Source organism: Lepidochelys olivacea (assembly GCF_965140295.1).
Source record: "Lepidochelys olivacea isolate rLepOli2 genome assembly, chromosome: 1".
Lineage (NCBI taxonomy): Eukaryota > Metazoa > Chordata > Testudines > Cheloniidae > Lepidochelys > Lepidochelys olivacea.
Window position 1 is genome coordinate 18680595 of NC_140411.1, and position 22091 is coordinate 18702685.

At 44.2% G+C, this 22091-nt stretch overlaps 1 protein-coding gene across 1 annotated transcript in view; it reads right to left on the bottom strand.

Annotated features, from left to right (window-relative positions):
- TENM4 (teneurin transmembrane protein 4) overlaps positions 1-22091 on the bottom strand; it is a 2254482-nt gene that overhangs the window by 149474 nt on the left and 2082917 nt on the right. The window contains exon 19 of the mRNA XM_084644861.1: positions 20701-20901. Within this exon, the coding sequence (XP_084500987.1) occupies positions 20701-20901 (201 nt within the window). The remainder of the gene's footprint in view (positions 1-20700; positions 20902-22091) is intronic.

The window sequence follows — 22091 nt, forward strand, 5'->3', positions numbered from 1 at the left end:
CGACTCTCTCTGCTATAACCCTCACGGGGGGGGGGGGGGGAAGGAGAGGAAGGAGGGCATAGGGAGAGGGGACAGGAACATTTTTCCTTTCAGTGCGCCTGTACAGAGCTGGGCAGAATTCTAGCCAAGTACTCGACAGGCAGGGCAGTGGCGAATGCACCAGCTAGCAGGCCACAGCTGAGTGGGGAAGGATCAGCTTGCTTGGGGTGTTAAGAGGCCCCCACAGCCCTAAGCATGTATGCTGCTAGCAGGCACGAGGAACTGTGCATGACACTCTCATGTTAAGGTGCAGTAAGGTGCTCTACGGAGCACATTTCCCTCCCACTCCTCACGCCATCCTGTTATGTCCCACCAGCGTGGCTAAGGAGCCCAGAATGGCTTCAGTCTCTCCCCTTTTGTGTGTCTCAGTATATTAGGGGCAGGATTTAGTCCTAGAAGTTTGTGGGTGAAGAAGGGGTTGGTATCAGATGAAACATTTGCTTCAGGTCACTGACTGCACATAAAAAATTCAGGACTACTCAGCCTGCATTAACATCACACCTGACTGAAATTCACCCTTATGTAAGCTTGCCTTAGTCTTTTTCTAATTAATATGGCCAGTGACAGGGATCTTCAGATATACAGAGACTTTGAGGTGCTTCTGCTATGCTTGGTGGGGCTGCTGAGTTCATTTTGATTTGGAGAGGGAGATTTGGTGTGTCCATAAAGCCAGTCAGCAGGGGTTTTACGACCTTACAATTAAATGGACCCTTTCCTTCAAGGCACTCAAAGCTCTTTACAAAGAGTAATTACTGTAAGAAATAATAATACTTAGCCCTTGTAGAACACACCTCATTCACAAAGTGCCTTACAAACTTTCTAGCTGCTTGCCACATACTACAATTTATGTGTTTGCAATTGTAAGAACATAAGTATATAAGAACAACCATACTGGGTTAGACCAATGGTCCATCAAGCCCACTATTCTGTCTTCTGAAAGCGGCCAGTGCCAGATGCTTCAGAGGAAATGAACAGAGCAGAGCAATTTATCAAGTGATCCACCTTGGATTTCCAATTTTGGTTGGATGTATTCCTGAAGATTTCATCACGTGACATAATTTTTAATTAAATATTAAATCTTTAATTCCTGGAGACTCCAGGCCAATCCTAGAGGGTTGGAAACCCACGATCCATCCCTTCTCCTCCAGCCAATTCCCTTCATTTCTGTCCTTGAACTCTTTCTGCTGAATCATGCAGCATTCAATTTTTAATAATGTACTTGGACTACCATTTTCAGAAGCACTGAAGTGACTCATGACCTTAAGTGCCATTTTCAAAAGTGTCTTAGGGACAGATTTTCAGAAGTATTTAGGAGCCTAACGATGCAGGTAGGTGGCTAGTGGTGCTTAGGTGCTTTTGAAAACCCCACCAGGAGCCTATCTGTATCTGTAGGTGCCTAAATATCTTTAAAATCTGGCCCTCAGGAGTCAATGGAACACAGGCTCCAAAGTGCCAAAGGCCCAGATTTTTAAAGGTTTGTAGGTTCCTGAGTCACTTGTGTTTTTGAAAGTTTTACCCTTTGTTTCTGGAATTAACAAATTGATTCTCTCAACTCTCATGTGGGATTGTGAGTATTGTCACGCCACAGTGCACACTGGGAAAACGAGGCACAGACCAGTTAAGTGATGCCCCTCAGATCAGTAGGATAGCTGGGAACAGAACCCAGCAATCCTTATTTCCTGCCCGCTGCTCTAATCAGCAGACTACACAGTCACGGAACTAGGCCTATTGGGGTATCATGTGATTGCATTCGATGTTCAAATTAACTCATGTAGGAGTCAAGCTGAGCACCTGCACTGAAAAAAAGTTGGCTCTCTTTGGCTGACCTGTGAGACGATAAGTCTGGGAGAAAATAAAGTAAACAGAGTAAAAACTAAACACTTTATGGCAAAGACCCCGTAACCAGAGGAGAAGAAATGCCTTGAGATTGAAGAAGTTCAAGACTTTTTGCATTTAAGTCCAGGGCTCCGTGTGCTGCCCCCACCACGAGCACCAGACAATGGAACCTAGGGGTGGGAGGAGCAGTGCCTGCGGGCGAGAGCAGCGCACAGAGCCGCCTGGCCCCCCAAACTAGGAGCCAGATCTGCTCACCGCTTCAGGGGCTCAGTGTGAAGCCAAGTCAGGCAGGAAACATACCTTAGCCCCACTGTGCCACTGACTGGGAGGCACTCGAGGTAAGCCCATGCCCCAACCCCCTGCCCCAGCCCTGAGTCCCCTGCCCCCCTCCTGTACCCCAAATCTCTCATCCCTGTCCCCACCCCAGAGCCCACAACCCCAGCCAGAGCTCTCACCCCCCCATACCCCATACCCCAGCCCCCTGTCCCAGCCCAGAGCCCCCTCCCACACCCTGAACCCCTCACCCCAGCCCCACAAAAGAGCCCACACCTCCACCCCAGAGCCCATACCTCCTCCTGTACCCCAACCCCCTGCCTCAACCCGTAGCACGATCCTGCCCTCCAAACTCCTCGGCCTCAGCCCCAGCCTGGAGCCCCCGCCTGCACCCCAAACCCTTCATCCCTGGCCCCACCCCAGAGCCTGCACCCCCATTCCAGAGCCGGTACCCCCTCCCAGATTCTGAATCCCTCTGCCCCACCCCCTAGCCTGGAGCCCACTCCTGCACCCCAAACCCCTCATCCCCAGTCCCACCCCAGAGCCCGCACCCTGAACCGGAGCCCTCACCCCCTTCCGCACCCCAAATCCCTGCCCTAGCCTGGAGCCCCTTCCTGCACCCTGAACCCCTCATTTCTGGCCCCACGCTGGAGCCCACACCCCCAGTTAGAGCCTCCCCCCACCCCAACCCTCTGCGCTAGCCCAGGGAAAGTGAGTGAAGGTGGAGGAGAGTGAGCCACCGAGGGAGGGGGAATGTAGTGAGCAGGGGGCGGGGCCTCAGGGAAGTGGGGGGCTAGGGTGTTTGGTTTTGTGCAGTTAGAAAATTGGCAACCCTATCTGTACCTAGGCTCCCGATCTGTAAAAGGGGGACAACAGCATCTCCCTATCTCATAGAGGTGTTGTGAGGATAAAATCCATTAACAGGTTCAGAGACTCATAGACTTTAAAACCAGAAGGGACCATCATGATATTCTAGTCTAGCTTTCTTCACATTGCACCGACAGAACCTCACCCACCCTCTCCTGTTATAGGCCCATAACCTCTGGCTGAGTTACCAAAGCCCTCAAACCTTGATCTAAAGACTTCAAGTTACAGAGAATCCACCTTTACTCTAGTTCAAACTAGCAACTGACCCGTGCCCCATGCTGCAGAGGAAGGTTAGGTGCTCAAATGTTATGGTAATAGAAGGCCAGTTAAGTACCCAGAGAGAGAGAGAGAGAGAGAGAGAGAATGAGATATTCAGCATCTTATAGGATTGAGTCTTTTGTTACTGCAATGAGCTATATAAACATCCGCACAATAATACTTTGCACATATATTGAGCCTGCTATCCAAGCATCTCAAAACACTTTAACAAATGTTAGTGGGTTACAGTCTGATGACATTCCTTTGTGGGGTAAGTAGGCATCACCTTCATTTTCACAGACAAGGAAAATTGAGACAAAGAGAAGCTAAATGACTTGCACAGGGACATACAAGAAATCAGTGGCAGAGATGGAAAGAGAACCCAGATCTCCTGACATCCTACCCTGTTCTCTATCTACAAGACTGGGAGAAAGGAACCCTTAGCAGGTCATATTTCTACAGAAAAGCTGAGAAGAAATGAAAGTGGGGACAAAAGGAGGCTATTATGAATCCATCTTGAGAAACTGATAAGAGTTATTTAAATGTGTGAAACTAGGGTAGTGAAGTGGCACTACGCAAAGGGTAAATTCAGGTAAGTGTTAGGAAAAAGCTCCCAAAGGTGAATCTCTGGGGAATAAGTCTTCTGTGAAAACGGGTGGAAGCCCCATTGCTTGGGACATTGAAATCTCAACTGGAACATCCACTAGCCCTGTAGAGAACAACTCTGCAGGGGCATGCACTAGATGATCTGAAACTGTGATTCTGAACCTTTTCTACACCAGAACCTCCTTCTCCACAGCAGAAACCCTCCAATCTAGCTGGGATCTAGTCAGAGCTTCCTCCCTTTTAGCAACATGGCAAGGACAGGGTGGCTGTGACCTTCAGGTAGAGAACCCATGATCTAATAGAGCTTCTCCACCTCTAGTGTAAAAAAGCCAAATCCTCAAATGGTGTTGACCGCAATGGAATTTCTCTAGGTGAGAATTTGTCCCTAGATATCTAAGATTCTAGTCCCAAAGAGCCCTAAACAAAGAATCTCAGCTGACAATCTATATCAATACCTGTGGAAAAAAAGGTACTTCAGACAGTCACATTAATGTGTAATTTAATGATTCTTGACAAGGAGAACCAGGCATTTGCCAATCTAAATCTTCCATTTAACAGCCAGTTTAAAAATAGCTGTGAACTGTACAATTTAAATAGCCTTACAGCACACAGCTTACCACACATCAACTAGCCCTTTATAACCTGATCTTCTTGTGCTCACAGGTGTCTAATGGATGATTAAATAGCCAGAGTAGCTTTTATTTTTATGGTGGGCCTCAGAGACATGATCAAAGGGGATTTGAGATTAGGTTTTCTTTTAAATACAGGTCTTTGCAGGCAACTTGAAACAGGCAAGGCTAATTTACTGAAGAGGGCAGGTGAATTGTTACTTTATCATTTGGACCGAGTGATAGAATTTGCCATCTCCACTTTTAATCGGAGACACATTTTTTTTCAAGTTTCCCAATTCTGTTGTTAAAATTAGAGTGTGATTAGTTAACATGTGAGTCGTGTGTGTGAATCAGTAGAAGAAAAGCTTTTAATTCTCCTGTTATTGTATCCATAGGCTCTGGCCAGCTGCATTATGCTGCTCCTGCCTATTTAAGCTTAGCTAGAACACTCCACTTGAGTATAAAAGCCCTGCCTGTTAACAACTATTTTCACACCAGCTGTCCCCAAAAGGTGGCTAAATATTTCCTTTCATCTTTAATCTCTTTTATTGTTTGTACAAATAGCTTAGCTATTCCGCAGCCTATTCCTAGGTGCATTGTATATTCCTACATCCTTTCCATACTGTTTTTCTTTCTTTGCTGTCAGGGACGCCTGCAGTTCCTTGCAGGAATTCAAATGAGCTTGTGGACAAACTGCTGGCCAAATTCTGAGCTTGAATGGGGCTCCTATTGGCTCCAAACAGTCTATGCATGTCGGAGAGGAAAATCTGACCCACCTCTACCTGTGCCCCAGGAAAGTCCTGATGTCCCTTCCCTATGGAACAGAATAACAGTAAAAAAACAAGGTGGTCGCTGGCTCCCAAGGCCTGGCTCAGTGCTGGGTAGAAAGCAAAGGTGCTGTCCAAAGAACTGCGGAATACCCTCCAAACCTCTACAGCAGCAGGGGGAATCAAGAAATGGAAAATCTAGAGCTTCAGCCAGTTCTCCAACTGACCAGTGTGGGGCTTGTAGGTCACTAACACTACGCCTTGCTCCCCACCCTCACTATTGAACCAGCTACACTAATTAGCATGAACCAGCTGATCAGCAGAAGTCAAGTTTATTTCATGGAATCACAGAATCCTAGGACTGGAAGGGTCATCTAGTCCAGTCCCTGGCACTCATGGCAGGACTAAGTATTATCTAGACCATCCCTGACAGGTGTTTGTCCAACCTGCTCTTAAAAATCTCCAATGATGAAGATTCCACAACCTCCCTAGGCAATGTATTCCAGTGCTTAAGTACACTGACAGTTAGGAAGTTTTTTCTAATGTCCAACCGAAACCTCCCTTGCTGCAATTTAAGCCCATTGCTTCTTGTCCTATCTTCATAGTTTAATGAAAACAATTTTTCTCCCTCGTCCTTGTAACAACCTTTTATGTACTTGAAAACGGTTATCATGTCCCCTCTCAATCTTCTCTTCTCCAGGCTAAACAGAACCAATTTTTTCAATCTTCCCTCAGAGGTCATGTTTTCTAGACCTTTAATCATTTTGTTGCTCTTCTCTGGACTTGCTCCAATTTGTCCACATCTTTCCTGTAATGTGGTGCCCAGAATTGGACACAATTCTCCAACTAAGGCCTAATAGCGCGGAGTACAGAGGAAGATTTACTTCTTGTGTCTTGCTTTCAACACTCCTGCACATCTCAGAATGATGTTTGCTTTATTTGCTACAATGTTACACTGTTGACTCACATTTAGCTTGTGATCCACTATAACCCCAGATCCCTTTCCGCAGTACTCCTTCCTAAGCAATCATTTCCCATTTTGTATGTGTGCAACTGACTATGCCTTCCTAAGTGGAATTCTTTGCATTTCTCCTTATTGAATTTCATCCTATTTTCTTCAGACCATTTCTCCAGTTTGTCCAGATCATTTTGAATTTTAATCCTATCCTCCAAAGCACTTGCAATCCCTCCCAACTTGGTATCATCTGCAAACTTTATCAGTGTATTCTCTATGCGATTATCTAAATCATTGACAGAACAGAATTGGACATAGAATTGGACATAGAACTGATCCCTGCGGGACTCCACCCGACATAACCCTTCCAGGCTTGACCGTGAACCATTGATAACTACTCTCTGGGAACAGGTTTCCAACCATTTATACACCCACCTTCTAGGTTGCATTTCCCTAGTTTGTTTATGAGAAGGTCAAGCAACATTAGGGGACTGAGTTCATTTAATTTTACATTGTGGGGGCATTTGGTGATTTCTGTGACCACGCAGAACCTTTTGAATGGGTTTTGGGGTAGACTGTATCCAAGGAGCTATCGAGTGCATTATCAGGTGTGAGAATGGGCTGTGCAGTCCTGTGGTTCAGCCATGATATTCCTGGGGGCTCCCAGGCAGTGCACAAGTGTGTCAGCTACACCACCCTGGAGGAGGATCCAACCTCTCTTTGACCAGCTCTGTTTTCACTGAGGTGAGATGGGGGAAAGGGAGCTTTGACTCTGTCCTCACCTCATTCCAATGGGATTCTGGCTATTTCTTGTGCAGGATGCAAGGACGAAAGTGCATGATTCTTGTATCCCTCTCCATTTACGCACATCCTCATAGAGGCTGACCACAGTGTTTCCCTTAGAAAGTAAATAGCTTGGTTCCCTGACTATGATGCACCAGAAGAAAGAAAACCCCACCATGCACCTCGCTACCTGCGGAATGCTTCCTTCATGGACTCCCAGATCTTAACGTCAGAATGACCCCTTTTAATTGATTCTACATACACAATAGCTTTCACCGCAGCATATGGTATAATCCTATGTTTCAAAACAGAATCAGGTGGGAGGTAAAGAATAATTATGCCAATTTTTACTTAATTTGTCACAAATCGGTTTCTACATGTTTAAAAAAATTAAGTGCCTAATATGGACATGGCAAAATTGTAAAAATTTCCAGTGTAGTGAGGAGCAGTACAGATGAAGAAAAAAAATGTTCAGTATTCATGTGAAGCAGAATCAGAGATTTAGCCACTTCTGACCTACCTGCTAAATCCTTTAATAAGTATGGATTTAGTGCTAAAATATAAGATCAGGTGAAATTGCCCAGAGCTTCTTGAAAACTGGGGCAGTTCCACTGACCTTCAACATATTAATAGAAAATTTAATAATTAAAACCTGTCTTAACTGGGATTTTTTGGTTTCAAGTTGGCTTGTCTCAGGCAATTTCCAGTGCTGTATAGATTTTTTTCAGAAATGAAGCATGGAGTGGAGATAGTGCACAGTACTAAATGCTACACTTGGTGAAGGGAGCAGCGCTGTATAAACAGCCCGTGATCATTTTACAGAGCCAGGAATGGAAAAAGGTAGGAGTGGGATGTACCAGGGTGGGGGTAGGGGAACAGAGGGAATCAGGCTTCATAATTAACAGTATTTGGACATCAATGCATTATCCAAGGTGTTCCTTTGCGTCAAGAAACTCCCATGATTTGATTGTGACCTATAGTGAAAGCAGGATTTTGGAAGGCATAAAGCTAATTAGCCTTTTGAACGGTGCTACCTTTTAACTCATTTAAAAAAGACTTTAAAAACCTTTCGAACCATTTTGCAAAGCAGAATCCAATAGAAGAACTTTAGAAGCCCTTTCCTTGCCATTGAATTACCACATTTGTAATGTAAAGCCTTTAAAAAGCCCTCCACCCCACTAATGACTAGATAATGGTTACGTGATTTATGTTAATATCATTAATTGAAGGTCACATGACTTTTTGATTAGCGCTGATGTACTACAACACACTCAGCGTTACTGGCTATGGTCCTAAAAGAGGCCCGCCCTGCATTCTTTTGCTTACCACAGCATTAGTCTTAATCAGCCAGCACTCAGCTTGAACTGACAGGAGAGAATGTGCAGTGTGATATAAAGCAAGGCCCATTGGTAAGCACAATCTGCACTATTCCAGGTCGTCTGAAGCATTGTCTCTTACAACAATACACTGACACACTTCTTGCACTTCCATAGCACTTTCCATCTGAGGATCCCTGAGCCCTTTTTGCATTTCAATGAACTAAACCTCACAGCACACCTGTGAGATAGACTTATTTCCGTCCATTTTACCGATGGGGAAACTGAGACACATTAAGGTTAAGTGACTTGCTCAGGGTCACACAAGAAAACTATGGTCCATAGGCGCTGACTTCTGCTAGCGCCAGTGGGTGCTTGACCCCCCTCTGGCCCCGGCCCCGCCCCGACTCCACCCCAGCCCTGCCCCGTTTTGCCCCTGCCCTGCCCCCATTCCAACCCCTTCCCCAAAGTCCCTGCCCCCTCCCTGCCCCCATTCCAACCCCTTCCCCAAAATCCCTGCCCTGGCCCTGCCTCCTCCCTTGAGCCTACCACATTCCCGCTCCTCCCCCCTCCCTCCCAGAGCTTGCTACACAGCCAAACAGCTGTTTGGAGGCGGCAAGCGCTGGAAGGTAGGTGGAGGAGCAGGGACATGGTGCGCTCAGGGGAGGAGGCAGAGGAGGAGGTGAAGTGGGGGGTGGGGGCAGAGAGGGAAGCTTGGCTGCTGGTGGGTGCAGAGCACCCACTAATTTTTCCCCATGGGTGCTCCAGTCCCAGAGCACCCACTGAGTTGGCACCTATGGGGTAGAGCCATTAATAGGACCCACAGCTCCTGGCTCCCACTCCTGACTTTAACACCAAGACCATCTTACTGTCCTTCACAGGAGGAAGGCTGGCCTTGTGATTAAGATGCTGGAATGCGACTCAGGAGATCTGGGTTCAACTCTAGGTTCTTCCATAGATTTTCTATGTGATCTTGAACAAGTCACTTCATCTCTCTGTGCCTCATTTCTCCACCTGCCTAATGGGTTGGGGGTGGGGTGAGGATAGTAATTCCTTCAACTGTTTACTGAGATTAGAAACTCTTTGGTGCAGGGACGGTCTCTTACTGGGTGGACAGGCAACAAATAGCACAATGGAACCCTGCTTGGGCCTCTTGGTGCTACAGTAATACAAACAATGATCATGATTCCCATGAAGAGAAAAGACAGTAGACTTAATGGATGAATGCTGTAAGCCAGTCTAGTAAATTCTATGTAACTATATAACGTGCAGTACTACCAACTGAGACATTAGGAGGGTCATAAAAACAAATCACATTTCCAAGAGCAATTTCAACATGCTGTATATATGCTCCCAAACATTTGTAACATTTATAAGATTCTCTATACCCTAATTTCATCCTGAGGGGCTGACCACCACATGGTCTACAGATTCTCCCAAATGGCTGTGATTTACTTCTTCCCCATTGTCAATCTTTTCTAAATTTATTATTCTGAACATTATTTTAAATGGTCACTTACTGTCGGATAGCTGGGCATGAAATGCCACGTCTCCGAGGATTTTATTCCTGGGGTTAACTTTCGTTAAATAAAACTAAATATCCCAACCTGCAGGATTTTGTTTGAGCCTTTGATGTTTAATTGGATCTTAGCCTTTTCTGGGATGTGGGTTAAAGCTTCCCAGAGCAGGAACAATTCCTACTGCATAAATGAGGCTCCTAACAGGGATTCTTTTCTGGGCTAAATTTAATTTCCTCTCCCTGTCCACAAGCATAAGATGACTTTGATAGCAGTAAAGCATTTTGCTCACCCTTTCTGTCATTAGTAAGAATTACATTTTGCTCCCTTCCAAATTTCAGTTCAATTCGGTTTTGTTTCATAAATAAAATTGAACAAACTATGCTCCGATGCAACTGCTAGAATCAACTGTAATTTCATTGCTCAGATCTCAGTATTGTTGTGTGATCAGGCACAACTTAGTTTGCGAGTGTATTTTTTGAGGATAAGCTTCTTCTCTGCAATTTGGAACTTTTAATATTATTTTTATCATTCTTTTTGCTTTGTTAAATAAATACATACTGCAAATTTAGCTTTGGTGAAAGGTGCCAGATCAATACACCTACACCTATACACAGACTAGCTCCCTGAGTCCTTTATTTACCCACACAGCTGGTATACACCAACAGCAGCACTGAAAGCTTCCCCTCCTCCTTTCCCCATGCTGCTAATATTCCTCAACCCTGACCTAGAAAAATCACCTTTATGGGAAAAGAGAGTACTACATTCTCCAAGGCCCATTCAAATGTTGACCTCTCTGCTAATGCTGCTAAAAGGATACCAATTAGTGCCAACTTTGATGGTGGTTTTTACAGTGTGGACATCAATCTACTGATAACCGGTCAGTGCACACTATAATCGCTTCAAACAGATCACGAAACAGTAGTTAAGATAGTAATGATTTTCAGTCACTGATACCCTGGTGTCCATTGAACCATACCCCATTATCAATCCTGAGTCTTCCAGATCTTTTTGCTTCCTTTAAAGCTGCATGACATCTTATCAAGCCCTTCTGCAATCTCCATAGTAACATATTGTCTCTTAAGCAGAACGCTTGCTTCCCTGGCTTTACCGGCAGTGTGCTGTATTCTCCTTGCTGACTGTCTGATCCTGCACCTGTGCCTGACATGAACAATAAAGTTCCCTGTCATCAGTGATGAAGGATCAGACACCAAATTTCTATGCAATGTTCATAGGCATCCATGGGAGTTCCCCCGGTACAGGAAGAAAAGTATTCTCCCTCCTGAAAAACTAATCAGATTTAAAGTATATTTTTATACAGTCACTTGTTTTCTGATTAATAAAAATGTGCTTATTCAACAAGCTCTAAGTGCACATATAAAATGAAATAATAGTGTATCTATATAGTATTAATCTACATGGAGTTTTAACCAAGGAATTTCATCCAGAGATTTTAAAGGCCAGAAGGGACTGTTCTGGTCATCTAGTCTGACCTCCTGCATAACACAGGCCTAGAGAATCCCGCCTAGTGATTCATGCATTCAGGCCAACCAATTGGAACCCAGCTCCACCTGCCCTGGGGGCCTGAAGTCTCAACAGAAGGACTGGTTGGGAATTCTCTAATGGAAGGTTTGTCTGTCACAAAGTGCCATTCATGGAACTTAAAATGTTTTGGTGAAACAGTTTGATTTTGGTGAAGTTACAGTGGTACGCTGGGTAGGCTGCCAAGGAGGCAGGAAGGTAAGCTGGTGGGAAACCGGACTGATGGGAAGCCGAGAGCCTAGAAGCCCTGGCTCTCAAGCTACCAGGCTCCTCTGCAGCTTACCTGGCAGCAGAGAAGAGCAAAGTGCCAGTGGTTTCAGGCCCCTGGCTTATCTTCAGTCTGCCAGGCAGTCTGAAGGAGAGCCAGAAGCCTGGAAGCCCTGGGAGCTGTGGCTTTCAGCTCCTCCACAGCTTGTCAAGAGGTCTGAGGGGGAACCTGGGAGAGCAAGCTCCCAAGATGCCAGGCTCATGGCTCCTTGGCAACTCGGACTTCCAGGGTCAATGGCAGCCCACCAGGTGGCTTTCCCCAAGGCTTCCAGGGTCTGTGGCTCTGGGGTAGCCACCAGGCAGACTGCCCAGAAGCTTCACTCCCTTTCACTGAGAATTTTAAAGTGTTTGGTTTGGGCTCCAAATCAGAACAAATCCAAATGTCAAATGTCCAAATGTCAAAATCCTCTGAGATGCAGAATTACCTTTCTCCACCCTGCTCTAGTCAGCAGCCTCATGCTCTAGTGACCACTGAGGGAGAGAATTAGAGGAGCTGTCCTCTGACAGAAGTCAGCAATTGTCCAAAAAGAGCTCAAGAAACTTCTGCTTGATGTAACTGACCTGACCGTAGAATCATAGGACTGGAAGGGACCTTGTGATGTCATCTAGTCTAGTCCCCTGCACTCACGGCAGGACTATATTATCTAGACCAGAGGTTCTCAAACTGTGGTCCATGGACCACCAGTGGTCCGAGAGCTCCATTCAGGTGGTCTGTGGATAGTTTCCTCTAAGATGTGCGCCTGGGCGGCAGCACACAAGAGAATGAAGGGCCACCCACCTAATTAGGTGTCTGGACCCTGGAGAAGACACACATGCAAGGTGAGGTGGGCCTTGGGGGAATAGGGGGTAGATGGGAGGGAGCAGTAGGGTAAGAAGAGGGGGTGGGAGGAATTTAGGATGTGCAGGGCTGCAGTGGCCAGAGAAAAAGGAGACTTTCCCCAGCTCCGGGGCTGCGTCTGCTGGGGAGAGACGGCCCTCCTTCTCAGCCTCAGCTCCGTGGCTGCTGTGGCGGGTGAGAGAGGGCACATCCATCGCATTAGAAAGGTAAGTCTACTGATACTAAAATATGAGTTGTGTGCTTTTATGTGTAGAAAAAAATGTTAATTATTATTAACTTTTTTTTTAATATAGTGCTTTTATCCAAAGCGCTTTACAATAGTTAGCTAATGGTACAAACAACGTTTGAAAAGATCATTAAGTGGTCCGCCGAGACTCTCAGCAATTTTCAAGTGGGCCATGCAAAAAAAAGTTTGAAAACCACTGATCTAGACCCTCTACCACTTGATGTCTAATTTGCCTTTGCTGAGTAAAGTGAGTGAGGTGCTGGAGGCAGGGCAACCAGTCATCCCGATATTATCGGGACCATCCTGATATTTGGGGCTTTGTCTTATACAGGCAACAATTTCCCCTCTCCCAGTCCTGGTTTTGTCACACTTGCTATCTGATCACCCCCACTGGAGAAGAACTGTCTCAAACTGCTCTTGAACACATCCCAATTGGATTTGAGAACAGGGTAGATCACAGAGATAGTGCTGGCTGCATCCACATACTCAGTCTGCCAGATGTCTCAGCAGCGCCCTAGACAAGAGAGAGTATCAAGCAATAGTGGTCAAATCTGACTCCTGACACCAAGTCACTGGTTTGCCGTTCACGCTGCTCAGGGTGGGCTTTCAGTTGTAAGCAAGTGACCTATTTGAGTTTTAAAAGACAGGAAAATCTGCTGCCTTTTTGAGAACCTCTCAGGCTGCAGGTTAAGGGCCAATTATGACCATTCAATATTGCGGACAGAGGGTGCAGGAAGCCCTGTGTTTCTTCTCCTCTGAAGAGCACTCACAAAGGACACTACCACAATTTGGTTGACTGTGCTGATTGACCTTTTCATAGCTATAGCCAGGGCCGCTGGTCCATATGATGCACAATATTCACCATTCCCCAGAGCAGCTTTGGCTCATCAGTGGATTAAGTTAGCCTCAGCTTGGGGGAGGATGTGCCAGTCAGAGCCAAATATAACTTGGCTGCACTGAACCTGCTTTGTTCTCTCAGATGGAGATTTTGCTTCTATGCAGATAGTTAAACAGGGAGGTTCAGAGCTACACGAATCAGCATGTCTTGATTATGTAGGGCCTAATTCTGAAATCCTGACTGCTGCAAAACACCCACTGAAAGCAATGGGAGGCTTATAGTACTGGTTCTGCATCAGAACAGACTCTGCCAGTATCTTTCAGGGCCCATCTCTGAAGCCCTTTTGCCAAGCAAAGTCCTATTGCCTTCTATGAGAGTTTTACAGACAGGAGGGCTGCAAGAGTAGTGAGATGAACAAGTTACAAGTTGAAGGGGGATCATTTAAAGCAGTTTCTGAAAATGCAGCAGTGCCTGAAATCTTCTTTTTAAGTCATTCAGATCTGAAACGAATGGAAGTTTATCAATTTCAGAGGCTATCATTCAGGATTTTTTTCTTTTGCTTTAGCCAATGTATCTTGGAGCCAAAAAGAGGCAAAAAGGCAAACCAGAGCCCTCCTGGGCACTGCATGAATAGTCTGCACTGCAGTGATGTGTAGGCCTATTTTATGCGACAGCTGATGTAACATCCGTCTCATACAGATACATTCTCGCTCCTTAATGAAGGGAATGATGGTTTAAAGGTGGAATTACGCAAGCATTTTGTAGAGACGGATTTTTATTTTGGTGGCTTTGGGCATAATGTGAGTTTAACATGAGGTTTTATTTTGTAAGGTTGACACCACTGAGCCTGGGGAAATTAATTTTTTTCTCACATGTTGTGTTAATCCTGGTGCTGTTTGACCAATGAGATATGACACTGTCTGATAAAATAATTAGAGCTGCTGATATTCCAAGAAAAGCATGCATGTGTGTATGTGTGTGTACACATAAAATATCTGTCTGTAATAATCCCCGGCAGTCTCTGATGGAAAAAGCCATTAGGAAAAACAAAGAGACATTTTATTTGCTTTTCTTCTTTTAAACTTACTCTTTCCTATTCTCCATTTCTCCTAATTGGACTACATAAAATACATGTACACCTCTACCCTGATATAACATGAATTTGGATATAACGCGGTAAAGCAGTGTTCTGGAGGGTGGGGCTGCGTGACCCTGCGGATCAGCGCGTCAGGCTCCGACATGCTGCCCTGAGCGGCATGATAAGGGTGCCGGGCCGGGGCCGAGGGGTTGGATAAGGGGCAGAGGGTCTCGGTGGGCGGTCAGGGGACGGGGGGGGGAGGGGTTTGGATGGTTTGGAGGTTCTGGGAGCGGGGCGGTCAGGGGACGGGGGCATTGGATAGGGCGTGGAAGTCCCGGGGGGCCTGTCAGGGGGCAGGGGTGTGGATAGGGGTCAGGGCAGTCAGGGGACAGGAGGGGCGGGAAGTGACTATTAATAACGGATATGCTCAAGGCCAAAGCAAGTTCGATATAAAGCGGTTTCACCTATAACGCGGTAAGATTTTTTGGCTCCCGAGGACCACGTTATATCGGGGTAGAGGTGTATTTCAATGAACCAAACAAGTCAGAGGTGGGAGAAAAACAATTAGCCCACTGCCCAAAAGGTCGTTGAATCGCTAACTTGTATGATTCAACTATAATAAATGAAACCAATCAATATTTTAATAATACCTTCACCTTACATAGACTCTTAAATCCAATAATCTCAGGGTGCTTGTAAAAGGATAAAGAAAGAACCACAACGGGTGTCTTTCCATTGCCTTCAATGGGCTCTGCATCAGCTTTTAAGTAGGAATGGAATGGAAGAGCCCCAGCTCCCATTTCCTTGCTCTGACCACACAACTTCATGACCATTGATTTTATGTCCCCCCCTATCAATTCTGGATTGCCATAGACACAGCATAATTTTTCTTACTGCTTTGCCCAGTCCAGATGTAACAGTCTCAAGTAATTGTGACAGACGCCAACTCCGTATTCAAGTCAATGGGTCAATTATGTTCTAGTTACTGAAATTGAGTCCATTGACTGTATGCGAGTCGATGTGTAGCAGTCATTGTCAACTACGTCAACTCTACATGAGTAAATAAATGGACCCGAGAGCATCATTTTTATTGGTGCTTTTTACAGTCTAGTTTTAGATGTCTCAAGTGAAGCCCACAGATGTTAGCTAGAGAACAGGAAACAATGTGCAAATCACTGCGTTACACATTTTACAGAGAAAGATTGAACGAACTGGAGGAGCTAAGAAAGACAGAGAGGTACATAGATAAGACTTTCAGGGACACAGCATAGTGGTCCCACCACCAGTCTGACAGCCTTTGTGCCATTGAGGAGGATGAAAGTCTCAGGGAAGGAGAATATCAAGCTGGAGCAGAGAGAAATGATTGCCATAGTTAGGTCCCTCCTTCTAGATGATGTCATGGTATCCTTTCACACTACGGTTACCCCTCCAGAAGAGGGGACCCCTATTATTAGGAAAAGGCAGGTAAAAGTAATGGGGAATTCAATTTTTAGAAATATAGATAGTTGGGTTTGTGATAACCTGGAGAACCTCCTGGGGAATTGCCTGCTGGGTGACCTCTCAGGACATCTAGATAGACTTATGTACTGGGGTGGAGACTGTGATCATGGTACATGTAGGTATGAATGACATAGGGAAAGGTAGGTGAGGTCCTGGAGGCCAAATTTATGGTGCTAGGTAAGAGATTAAAGTCCAGGACCTTCTTGTTAACATTTTTGAAATGCTTCCAAGCTCCTTACACAGGGCCACTTAGAGAGGCAGAAATACAGGGGCTCAGTACATGGATGAGATGATGTTGTTCAGCAGCGGGATTTAGATTTATAATGAACTGAGGAACCTTTGGGGGAGGAAGAGCCTGTACAGAAAGGACAGGCTCCAGCTGAACCAAAAGGGAACCAGATTGTTGGCATGTAAAATTAAAAAGGTTATAGGGGAGCTTTTAAACTAAGGGCTCGGGGAAAGCCAATGGGTGGCAGAGGAGCACATGGTTCAGACAGAGACCTCCCTTATGGGACGATTTATTAAAGGGAAAACTCTATATCCCTGTAAAGAGATGAAGACAGAAGTTGATAAAACACAGGTAGGAACTGAAGAGAAACAAACAAACAAACAAACGAGTCCCATTCAACTACATTGCATGAAGACAGCTAAACAGTATTTTATAAGTGCTTGTATACAAATGCTAGAAGTCTAAATATTAAGATTCTGGGAAGGTGCTACCCACAAAATACACGATACATAAGATAGTATAGTATCTCTCACCCTTTTCATTTTATAACATGTAATGAATTCCATCAAGAAGCAGAACAGATTTCTCAGGGAAAACTGGATCTGAATAAATATCAAAAGATTTACAAGAAGAGTGGAAGCCATATTATGTAGACCTTCCATAACTTGGATCTGACTTTCAAGCAACTGCCACCATGTTTCCCTGTTCTGCTGAATCCTGATTATCCAAACATATTTGATGATGTCTAAATAGCTTAGAAAACTGGGAGTCCATTGCATGTCAAATTCAATTTTGTGATAAAACATCAGCTTATAGGTGCCTCCCCCATCTCTCCCTTCCCCGGCTAGACAACAAAGAGGTTAAGAGACCTTGCTCTATGAAACTGCATTAGCTGCCAGGCTTGGAGAAGGGCCCTTGGCTGGGGCTCATTAAGAAGTGTAGAGAGTTGGTGAGGCCCTGATACGTGGTTTCTAAATTTTCCCTTCTGCAGCGAGCTGTTTAGCTGAACCCTGCTGCAAAGGGACCCCTTTATGTTTGTTTATGCTATCCTGCTGAGAAGGAAGGGGTTGTCTGGGTTTGTTTTCCTTCTCCTTTTGACCCTATCAAAAGGGAATCCCTGTGTTTACCTCCCTTCCTAGGAGAAACAGAACTACTGATTTGCGATCCTCCTGCGGAGGGAAATGAACTGCCTGCTTGCCTGGGAAGAAAGAGATCCCAGAATGACTGTCCCCAGTACAAAAAGAGAAAAGGACTGGTTTAAGATGTGTTTTGCAATTTTCCCCCTCTAAAAGGTTAATGGCCTGAGTGTGGCAGTTGCCTTTCCAAAGAGTGCTCCTGCAGCTGGCACAGACTTCAGAAGATATGGCACTGAACAAGCCATTAAGGTCCTTGTTCTTCCCATAACATATAGGACAGGGCAGTATTTGCAAACTGTACTGCACTATTTATATACGCCAGCAAAAACAAACTCCAAACTACCATTAAATATATAACAGAGCAACACAAATCATTCGACAATATTGCTGACTCGTGTAGAACTAAGCATCTCATCATGCTTTCCTTGTGGCCCAAGACTTCCACAGAAGTCAGATTGAGTCTACCTATTTAATCCTAGAGAGTCATTGATTTTAAGGCCAGAAGGGACCAATAAATCTAGTCTGACCTTCTGCATAATACAGGCCATAGAAGTGCACCCAGTTACTCCTGTGTTGAGTGCAATAACCGGTGTTTGACTAAAGTGTCTCTTCCAGAAAGATCTGGACTTAATCTGAAGACTTCAAGAGATGGAGAATCCACCATTTCCTTTGGTAGTTTGTTCCACTGGTTAATCACCCTTTCTGTTTTCACCCCATGTTCCTCAGTGTGGTGCCTCAGAAAAAACGCTATCCTTAGGAATTAGCAGTCTCTGCAGCCAAAGTCCTTTGGATCTCATTGGGTCCTAACCACATGCTTAACTGCCTTGCTGAATAGGGATTTGATTTAACACGTTTCAGTGTTTTGCTGCGTTGGGGTTTTATACTAGTGTGACTGACCACAGAATACAGCCCCTAGTCTGTATATTTTTTCTGATTTTTTTGTTTCTATATTATAGAACTATAAAAAATATTTAACCAAAGAAACAAAGAAGAATTTGAGCCATGTTCCTGGTTATGGCCATGTGCTGTTACATATACTAATACTCCTTCACACTACATTTTAATCTCACACTCATTCGGTGAGTAAATCTGTCCTTCAGAATTCAGGCATCAATCCACTAGAGAGGTCCAGGTTATAAATGGGTGTTTATAAATGACTTTAGCTGTGAGGCAATGCACAATACCTTTAATGTTACATGTGGTTCCATGAAGAATGAAGCCTTGGAGTGATGTTGCTGAAGTTTCTCCTGTATAACCTCTGCCAGAGAAAATTTACCCTACAAGGATTTATGAATGTGGCAGAAGCAAAGGTTTATATATGATCTTATGGGTGGTCATATGTAACCAAAGGAGGGGTGTGTGCATGTTTGCATGTAGAAGCAAAAATTTTCCATACTCATCCTTAAAATCTTAAAACCGCTATGTAATCTCAGAGGAAGAATTCAGTTGTGAATCATGTTGCAGAACTGCTGAAAGCTTTCCTCTCCCCTTCCCCTTACATATGTTTCAGTATAAGAAATCAAAGATGTCAATGCTGGGGGGAAAAAAAAGAGTAAATCACCCAGTCTGTCCTCATGCCAGTGCAAGATTGTTCCCTACACTACATATGCAGGAGCTTTGGCTAATCTAGTTTTAAATGTCACAGGTGAACGGACTTCCACATCTTTCTTTGGGAGAATATTCTTCAACCGAGTCGATTTCACTTGTAAGTGGATTTTCTTGCTATTCAGTCTAGATGTCAGTTTTTTAAATTATGTCCCATGACTCCTGGTTATACCCTCATTAACCACCTTAAATAGTTCCTCCCCAGCCTTGGAGTTTACACTCTTGAAATACTTGTAGACAGTCAACATGGTCGTACTCTCCACACACTTCAGTAATCCCTTAGCTAAACTATTCTTATTTATTCAACTTGTCATATTTACTCCCACATCAATCCTTTCAGTTCTCTTAAGAGTTTTTTTTTGTTGCTCTGCTACAAATTCATTTAAGTTGCTTGACAATACTGCTCAGAACTATACTCTGTATTTGTGGTTCAGTTCCTCAACAGCTGCATAGGGTAAAGAAACCACTACAGATGTGGTCTGCAGCTGTCTTCTTTATACTTCTTATTTGTGAACACAGAATACAGAACAAAGGCCAAGCAGACTGTTGCTCCAGAGTTCCAGACTAACGTGCATATGGTACTTCCAGGGTGCCATTTAGTGACTGGGTTATTCTTAAAAGAAGGGAGAAAAAGCCTGTGTATCTTTTTCTTGAGTTTCTATTTCAGATACCTACTGCTCGTTTCCAAGAAGCTTCCTGTTTAGCTGAGGAATGAGAAGAAGTCTAAGCTCCAATTTGTTAATAAACCTGGAGATGTCACATAAAAAATGCTTTCTCTGGTAGGTGTTTGCACCTTTCAAATACTTGCAGTCATTTATGTCCCTTCTTGCATGATCTTTTACAAGTGCCTACAGTTCTTCATATTAAGGCTTGTTCTCTAGTTCACAGCCTACGACATACTTTGGCTGCATCTACACTACAGCCGGGATCAATGCTTTGAGATCGACCCACTGGTGGTCGATTTTGCGGATCTAGTGAAGACCTGCCAAATTGACAGCAGATCGCTCTCCAGTTGACCCCTGTACTCTACCCCCGATGAGAAGAATAAGATAAGTCGACCGGAGAGTTTCTCCCATCAACCCTCTGTGGTGCAGACCCCGCGGTAACTCGACCTAAGGTACGTTAGGAGTTATTCACATAGCTCGAGTTGCGTAGTGTGGGTCAATTTACCACATAGTGTAAACATAGGCTTCATGCAAACACTAGAGGGAGAACAGACACAAAGTAGAACTGCTATCTCTAATGGTTCTGTTGTCTTTTCACTGTTATATGATTGTGAGATTACTAAGTATTCTTTAGTCAAACCCCAAACACTACAAAGTTTGGAGGCTACAAAGTTTTATCAAGAATTAACACAACAGGCAGCTATATGCAACCTGTAAACTAAATTCATAGCAATATAATGAACAATAGCATGCCTCCGGAGCTTTAATGGGGCTATTACTATAAATTCACCAATAAAAGCAGAATTATTTGTGTGGCCGAGCGATAGCAGTTATGCTTCCAGTCATGCCCTACATGTGTTTAACCCAGAAATTCGCAGTGCATGTTTGTAGACCCAACTGCTAATATTTTATAATTTTTTTTTAAAAAAAAGTCACTGCTGCAGTTACCGATTGAGCAATCGTGTCCGGTCCAGTTAGGATCGCAGCTGCAGAGCCCGGTATCAGGCAGAAAGGTCCCATGTCCGGAGCACTGGTCCAAACAGGTAGCTCTTGGTGTCTCGCAATTCGTTCCTCCCCAGCCAACGGAACAGTGACATTCTCCCCGTACGCACACTCCTCGCCCAGAACAAGTGGGATCCATGCAGTCCACTACATTGGGGGGGAAAGCAGAGATAGAAAGTTCCAGAATGACCCATTTTGATATTTATAGTTTACAATGCAGTAGCATCTTGAGGCTGTGCAGTCAAATGAGACAAGGACAGCTCCTGGCCCAGGAAGCACTCAACTACTTTGCACTTCAGAAATTTCTGCACGAGAAAGAGGATGGGATTCTGGAAAGGACAAAACGAAAATGAAAACAAAGGAATGTTACATGGTGAAATCCATTCTTATGCTCATACTAATAAAGCATGTCTAGTACCAACTGGAGGCAATCAATTACATTTATAATAATAAAATAATAAAGACTTTGCAACTATATAGCATCTTACTTTATTGTATTATAATCATAGGAATAATAATAATTATTATGAATACATTCAAGGATCTCAAAGCACTTTATGGACATTAATTAAGCCTTACAACACCCTTGTGAATTAGGCACTATCCCCATTTTACAATGGGGAGACTGAGAATAAGTAACTTGTTCAGACCATTACAGAGCTTGGAATATGAATCCACAACAGATACTCCCTCCACTCACCTCCATGAAAGGTGAGATCAAGTGGGCTATCCGCTCAACCCCAAGATGGAAATAATTTCTGTTTCACTTATGTACTATAATATGTGGTTACAACACTCTTGTCTGACACAGTGGTTACAATATTTATTCCAAATATTTATCTATTTCTATAAAATGGACAATGCCCCTCCCTGCCATTTCTAATGCAAGTCATGAATGGCTAGATGCTCAGAAGCGGCAGTGATCAGCATGGGCTAGTAGACAGAAAGGTTAACCTTTGTGTTTAGGAGCCACTAGTAATAAGAGAACATTCATACTGTTCTGTTAGCATCAGTATAATGCCACATTAACACTAAAAGGACTTTTTAAATGTTGTTTTCTGGTATAGGGTAATTTTCAGAAACTATATTAAAATCCATTCCACTGAAAGGGATTTCCAATTTAACTGGGATTTCTCTCAAGATATCAATGTAGCCCAATGGCAGTGACAGTGAATGGCACGAACAGCATCTTAGTTGAGACAGTATTAACATAATTTCTGTTTAATGGGAATGCATTTGAATTGTGCCATTAAGTTGATGTTACTCAATCAGACATTACATTGTTGTGGAATTCTCAGCTTTGGGCTTCTAAGAGAAATTTCGAAATAAAGATTAAG